The sequence below is a fragment of the Astyanax mexicanus genome, chromosome 14 (genome assembly GCF_023375975.1).
Source record: "Astyanax mexicanus isolate ESR-SI-001 chromosome 14, AstMex3_surface, whole genome shotgun sequence".
NCBI classification, from domain to species: domain Eukaryota; kingdom Metazoa; phylum Chordata; class Actinopteri; order Characiformes; family Acestrorhamphidae; genus Astyanax; species Astyanax mexicanus.
The window spans coordinates 46,153,836-46,161,313 of record NC_064421.1 but is presented as its reverse complement, the minus strand read 5'-3'; the positions used below and the strand labels follow the sequence as shown (position 1 = coordinate 46,161,313).

General features: G+C 36.6%; 1 protein-coding gene across 2 annotated transcripts in view; it reads right to left on the bottom strand.

Annotated features, from left to right (window-relative positions):
• Window positions 1–519: 519 nt before the first annotated feature.
• Window positions 520–7,478, bottom strand: part of bmf1 (BCL2 modifying factor 1) — a 30,694-nt gene continuing 23,735 nt past the window's right edge. For both annotated transcript variants that reach the window (XM_007257920.4, XM_049463665.1), the window contains exon 4: window positions 520–1,455. In XM_007257920.4, the coding sequence (XP_007257982.1) occupies window positions 1,339–1,455 (117 nt within the window). In that variant the 3' untranslated portion in view covers window positions 520–1,338. The remainder of the gene's footprint in view (window positions 1,456–7,478) is intronic.

Genomic DNA, 7,478 nt, shown 5'->3' with positions numbered 1-7,478 from the left:
TTTAAATCTTTTTAAAAATAGAATATTTTAATGTGAGGAATTACTGAGTTTACTGAGACTTTTAATGAAGAAAATAGACACTAGTCTAGCTCCATATTCCACATTCAACAGCTTAAAAAAAGGAAACGTTCTATCGACTGTGTTCAGCATTAATAAAAGATCATTTACCTGCTGAAATGTGAGATATAGGTCATCTTAAAAATTGAAAAAATATGAACAGCCTAAAACAGTGGATTTGGTTAAAAAAAAAAATATATATATATATATATATATATATATATATATATATATATATATATATATATATATATATATATATATATATATATATATGATTTGGACAATTCTACTAGAATCCAGTGTTCTCATAGGCAATAAGATCCATGCTAGTAGTATCGTTTTATGCGTATGTATGTGAGTAAATTTAACAAATATTAATTAAAAAAAAAATGGATGTGAAAAAAATAATAATAATAAAATAACAATCGGACTTAAGAATTCATAACTGGTGCACCCCCCCCCCCCCCCCTTTTGTCACTCTCAGATGAAGCGGCAGAAGCCTGTTTTAACACAGCATTACAGTAAAATATGAGACACTAATTGAAGGGGGAAAAAACAGATCAAACATATTAAGCAATGACATAAAAAAACATCTGAAAACACTGAAGAACTGGACATACTGAGGTGCAAAATCTTTGTTCTGAGAAACTGCCTCTTTGGAAATTAGTCAGGCTAACGGTCAAGTTGATTGGTGTCCTGGGAGTAAAAATAAAAAGAAAAAAGAAATAAGAAAACAAGGAAAATAAAAAATAAAAAATAAAAAATTCAAACCAACCCACTGCCCTTCCTTGTACCACCTTCTTCTCTTTTTTCCTTTTTCTTTAGTCCACACTTTTTTTTTTTTTTTTTTTTTTAGACGTTCTTTCTGCAGTGGCTGGAGACGATAAGGCATTCCCAGGACGCGTGGAGGTTGTTCAAAACTTACATGAATGGAAGTGCAAACGAAACGAAACGAAATGAAACGAAACAGAGACGACAGCACATACTGTACAAAATACCTCAACAAAGTTCCTTATGAAAATATTCCTGTCAAAGAGTCTGGTGAACACCATGGCATCTTCTTGAGGGGGGAGGAAGAAAAAAGAAAAGAAAGATCCTGTAAAAACCGGCGCCTCCGTCCCGCGGAGACGTTCGCCTTCCGTCTCGTTTTTTTTATTTTTCCCTCCTCTCCCGGAAAACCCGTGTCAAAAATCAGACAGTGCCATTAGGCGCCCTGCTTCGGGATGAAGCCGGGACGAAAGGTGGCAGTTTTTGTAAAGTTTTTTCCAGGTGGCCATCTCACCTCCGGTCCTCTCGCCTCCCGTGAGCCGCCGGCTCCCTCTCGAACAGGAGCGTGTAGAGCGCCGACGCCAAGCGCAACCAAAGCGGCTGCTGGTTCCTTTGGTTTCTGTGTTGCTGATGGAAGAAAGGAAATGGAGACAAAAAAAAGAAAGAGACAAGAAATTAATACTTCAAATTTTACCAATTGATTAATCTGACAATTAATAAAGTATTCACAAATGCACACTTATGTACTGTATACACAGTGCCTGACCAAAAAAAAAAAAAAAAAAAAAGTGAGTCAGGTCCAGGTTAAGCAACAGTATGTGCTGAACGAATGAGGTCAGCTGACTACCTGAATATACTGAATATAGACCAGGTTATTCCTGGATCAATGGATATATTTCCATATATTCCAAGATGACAATATCAGGATTGATGGTGCTGGAATTGTGAAAGAGTTCAGGGTTCAGGGAGCATGAGATCATTATTTATCATTTTCACACGTTTATTGAAAGAGAGTTCACCACAGAGTCCAGATCTTAACCTCATTGAGAATCTTTGGGATGTGCTGGATGGAGAAGAGCTGCTTTGTGCAGTGGTCAGACTCTACCATCATCAATGCTGCTGCTACAAGATCTTGGTAAAAAATCAAGAGCACTCAAAACCCGAGGAAAACAGCAAAACAACAGTAATCGGCCCTTTAATCAGGCATTTAAATGGCTTTTTAAAAGGTAAATAAGAGCTGGGGTTTTTTCTAGGATTAAAAGCGTGAATTCAGCTGTAACTGGAAATATCTGCACCGCAAAACTGTGCTGGACTGAGGTGCACAGTTTGCCACAAGTGCTCACGGTTACAAGCACGTGCCCAACCATGTGGATGGAGGCCATGCGTAGCCTTTGCGCTTCTTCTCCCCCTCCCCTCGTGCTTCTCAGGCAGCAGCAGCCTGTCACTCACACAGACACAGAGACAGCGCTGTGTATCTACTTCCTGGGTCAAAAATCCAAACAGTGCAACAATGCAGTGTTTGATTTAATTGCCTTAAGTGACATCACACGTCCTGCGATGTGACTACGATTACGCATGCGCACATTGCACAGATGATGCTTAAACGATTTTATATGTATATCTATTTAACAGATTATTTAAAGCAGGGGTGTCCAAACTTTTTTTGTTGGGGGCCAGAAGGAGAAATATATTTGAAGTCACGGGCCACAGACTCTGTAATAAAACAAATAATGAAATATACCACTTTAAATAATACATTTTTTCTGATTATTTCATTTACACACCATTTTACTTGACTTACTATCTTTATCTTTGACAGTGTTGTGTAAACTAAGATTTTTCAAATTGATGTTTAATTTCATGATGTCTCTTAATATTAAACTCCTTAATTACGGCAACTTTTAGACTCTTTGGCCCGTTTTTCTGCGCTAGAAATGCGCACTCTCTCCGCTTTTAGACTCTTTGGCCCGTTTTCCTGCGCTAGAAACGCGCACTCTCTCCGCTTTTAGACTCTTTTACCCCGTTTTTCTGCGCTAGAAACGCGCACTCTCTCCGCTTTTAGACTCTTTTACCCCGTTTTTCTGCGCTAGAAGTGCGCACTCTCTCCGCTTTTAGATTCTTTGGCCCGTTTCTGACACCTAGCGTTCAAACTTTGAATCTCACATTATAAAAACCTGCTTAACAGCGGGTCAACTTTCATTCTGTTTCTAAAATACCTCGCGGGTCGCTCCAAAAAAGGAAACGGGCCGCAAATGGCCCGTGGGCCGTAGTTTGGACACCCCTGATTTAAAGGGTTATTCACCACCTTTATTTAAACAGAAATTAAACAGTATTTACATGGATTTGCTCTTTCTGATTGAGCTATCAGTCTGATTATTAACAGATTATTAGGTTGAATGTACACGTAGCCACTGTTTCGTATCAGAATCTGAAAGACAGAGTGAAAGGCAGACAGCCAAACCAAGCAAGAAGTAACATTTACACAACAGCGGTTACATCACAGGACCACTGCGTACAGTAGATCACGTCCTCCTGTGCACGATGTCATGCAGGCAGTTGTTTCTGCTGCAGGATGCAATGAGGGTGCTCAGCTGAGGGCGGGTGTGAAAACCAGACAGCGGAACAGTGCTTCCACAACAGAGAGGAGCCCGCCGGGCTCTGTGTGTTACCCATCTCTCCTTACCATAATAAAAACACACGTCATTCTGGCAAAAACACTGTTTTATAACAAAGAGATGAAATTTGAGTAGCGTATTATTTGCGTATTTAGGCCCAGATTATAAAACACAACTAAGAGACACTACTAAGGAAAAAAGGTGTCACAATGTTTAATGTTTCCCTCCTAATTCAAGGTTACCTGAGGTCAAGCTAAGCTAAGTAAACAAAACTGTAAAAAAAAAACTCTGGTAAAGTCAAACAAGCGCTGGATGTTAATCTTTATTTACAGTAAGCATAGATTTCCAAATTTCTCCAGCTGGGAATCTAAGGCTGGATAATTAGCATTAGCTGCTTACTGCTAGCACCCAACAGCATTACACTGAGGAACCCTGAGTGTTTCAGTAAACCAGGGTGATATTAGCTAGCGGTTTGTCACATATAGCTTGTTTTAACATGGTAAACACGCAGATTACATTCCGATATACTCACCTCTGAACAGAAAAAGAGCTAGCGCTTAGCTTGGTTAGCGGCTAATGCTAATGCTACTCCAGTCTCAGTGCTGGAGAACTAAACTGAAACTCCTGTATAACTCTGTACTTCAGCAGAGTGGCTTTAATGCTCCTTAATACCTGACTGGTAGAATTCCTACATAAGGAGCACCGGATTATTTTTTTAAAAGCCGCACTGTCAATTTTTGGGTAAATGAAATGATTATAAAATAAAAGGAAAATATGGCAGTCACTAAAGAGGGACAGATTATAGACTATAGTTGTTAACCATCATAATAATAATAATAATAATAAATAAATATATATATATATATATATATATATATATATATATATATATATATATATATATATATATATATATATATATATAATTATTATTATTATTATATATATATGTCTCTGGTCTAAACTTGAAGCTTTCCCCCTCTTGATTATTTTTTTTTTTGTTTTGTTTTGGTTTTTTTTACACAAAAAGGAAAAACAGGGCTTCACAGGTATGGGGAAATGAAATTAAGACCACTTTCTGCAATAGCAAAATGATTCAAGCACACAACCGCAATATTAAAAAAAAAAACCCTCAAATTAGGCGTACGGTTTCTGTGCATAAATAAACAGTTTTGCACAACTACCTAAAAGCAAATAATGAGCCAAAATTACCTTAATAAAATTTAGAAACTATGAAGTGAAATGCCAAAACTAAAACTGTCTGTGCCATTTTAAGACCCTTGAATGGATGTAAGAAACACTTTGAGGTAATTTTTTTTTTTTTTTTTTTTTTTAAAGATATATAACTATACACTGCCTGATTTCATTGGACCGCCTTTATCTTTGATTGCAGCTCACATTCACTGTGGCATTGTTTCAAAAAGCTTCTGCAATGTCACAAGATTTATTTCAATCCAGTCTTGCATTAATTTAATTTAGTTTTTCACCAAGATCTTGCAGCAGCATTGATGATGGTACGATGAGTCTGACCACTGCTCAAAGCAGCTCTTCTCCATCCAGCACATCTCAAAGATTCTCAATGAGGTCAAAATCTGGGAATTATGAATTTATTACTGACCACAATAAATCCATAATTGTTTTCTGATATGTTACTATATTTTGATTCTCTAATACTTAATATAACATCATCATTATTGTGGGAAACATACTGTAATAATATCATATTGTGAGATGCCTTGTGATTTCCAACCCTAGTTATTAACACATCTGCAACTAAATATATATATATATATATATATATATATATATATATATATATATATATATATATATATATATATATATATATATATATATATATATATATATATCTTAATACAGGATGCTGGAATACATGACCTGAAATAGTTAATGCATGGATTAATCTGACACTCATGCGTTTCTCCATGGTGGAACTGAGCCCAATTGGATTTAAGGAGATTTAAAGGATAATACTGTGGCTGTCATTGGTTTGGAGGATAAAATAATAGTGCTGAATGGGCTTATATATATATTACAGTGCTCTGCAGAGACTCACACACATGCACAACTGCTTTGTTCACCAATTTGAACGGACAGCGTATCAAATCAAAACCTAATCCAACAATCCAGGTAAGATAAAATGAATAATTCTGCCACTTTTACACACCAGCAGCCAGCCAGCACCTAAAGCCCATTAGAAATCGCTCCTCTCCAGCTCATTAGAGACAGAATTCAGGGAAAACTACAAACACAGCTATTTTTTTAATGAAAGCTTTATACTGCAAAACAAAGAGAATATAGAATATTCTAAATCCAGACTAATACGCTCAAAGCTTCTCTCACAACAAACACGCCATTTGCAAAATAAAGGCAGACGCTGGCCTGTTTAAGAGCGGACCCATCCCTCTTGTTGTTAAGATATAACGATTGCCACTGGCTCACCAAGATCATAGCGGGGCATTGCAGCACATTGCGTAAGCCCCCGCCAGCTCTTCCTTTCTCCTCATAGGCCAATTTACACTCCCAAACAGCAGCAGGAACTGCCATCAGGCCCTCTCCGGCTTCACAGGGTGCTTCAGATCACTCAGGTCTACTCTGCCTCATTTTTAAGTCAAGGACTATTTTTTTTTCTGTTTTTCTCTCTCTTTCGTGCTCCCTCTCTTCGTCTTCAAAAAAAGGCTTGTCGAGCATCACTCCTAGTAATTAGCGCTACTTGCTGAGCACAGTTGCACACTAATTCGATCCTAGGCTGCTGGATGTGTCACAAGAGATTCTGTTCAGACTAAGGCCAAATCTAATTAGGGAAACATGCATATTTCACATATTTCTGAAAAGATATATGTGTGATATATTCATGAAGTTTGTGCAAGCTTTATGGATGTAAATTAAGGACTGTAATGATTAGGAGGTGTAATGATGAATTGATGCAATGAAAACATTTGTGCATCAATGTACATCGCAGGAAACAGACAATTCCATGTTCTGTTACTATGAAATTGCATGCAGTTGCACTGTTCAAAACACCAGAGGTCAGAATTCCACTAGTGCAAGCCAGAGAAACAGTGGGCGTAAGCAAAGAATGGAGGACATAACAGCTTTGAGTTTTTTTTTTTTTTTTTTAAAGACAATCGACAGCCAGAGTTAGCCATCAATCATTTTCTCTCGCCTCGCCTTAGAGGCGGGATTCCCTCCACTATTCATCAAAATATTTGATAAAATAAAATGACTTTTGGTGATCAGGTAAAAAAATAAAAAATAAAAAAAAGATTACTAATGCTTAAAAAAAAAAAAAAAAAAAAATTGTGGATGATATATATCGTCCCAGCAATGATTGTGCCAAATAATATTATTGTAATTTTATAAACATTTAAATAGAATGCCATAAAGCAATTATTCCCTTTTAAAGACAACAAATATGTAACTAATTACAGTTTGGGAAAATATATAATTTTTTTTTTCCTATTGCAGTCCACACTATGTGTACACAGTCACAGTTATTAAAACATTGGTTATGTTCACAGTTATATGTAAAAAATATACACAAAAATATAAAAATAAACACAATATAACATTATTGAGCGATATATCGATAATGTAATTAGCATGCTAGGCTTACTCATTTATTTTAACTCATATATTGCAGTGTTTTCTCGAACATTAGGGCTGTTTTAAACAGTGGCAGCAGGCCACTAATCCAGTCTTTCAACATTGCATAACAGGCAGAGATGAACTGCCACCTTAACCCTAAACCCTTTAACCCCATAACAGGCCAGGATTTTTGCCAATTGTCTACCTGACATTACAACACTAAATCTTGAGGATTTCTATTTAAGCATTCGTTATGTTTGTCTAGCTTTTACGTGCATTTTCAAACATGCAGAATTTGGGTTGATTCCTGTTTCTGATCTGGAATTATTAAGTGAATTAGGGAGAAAGTGAACAGGCAGCTTCTCCAAGTGTCCTGTAGGAGATTCAGAATGTAAATAACTTATTTTACTGTAGAAAAAAATGGTT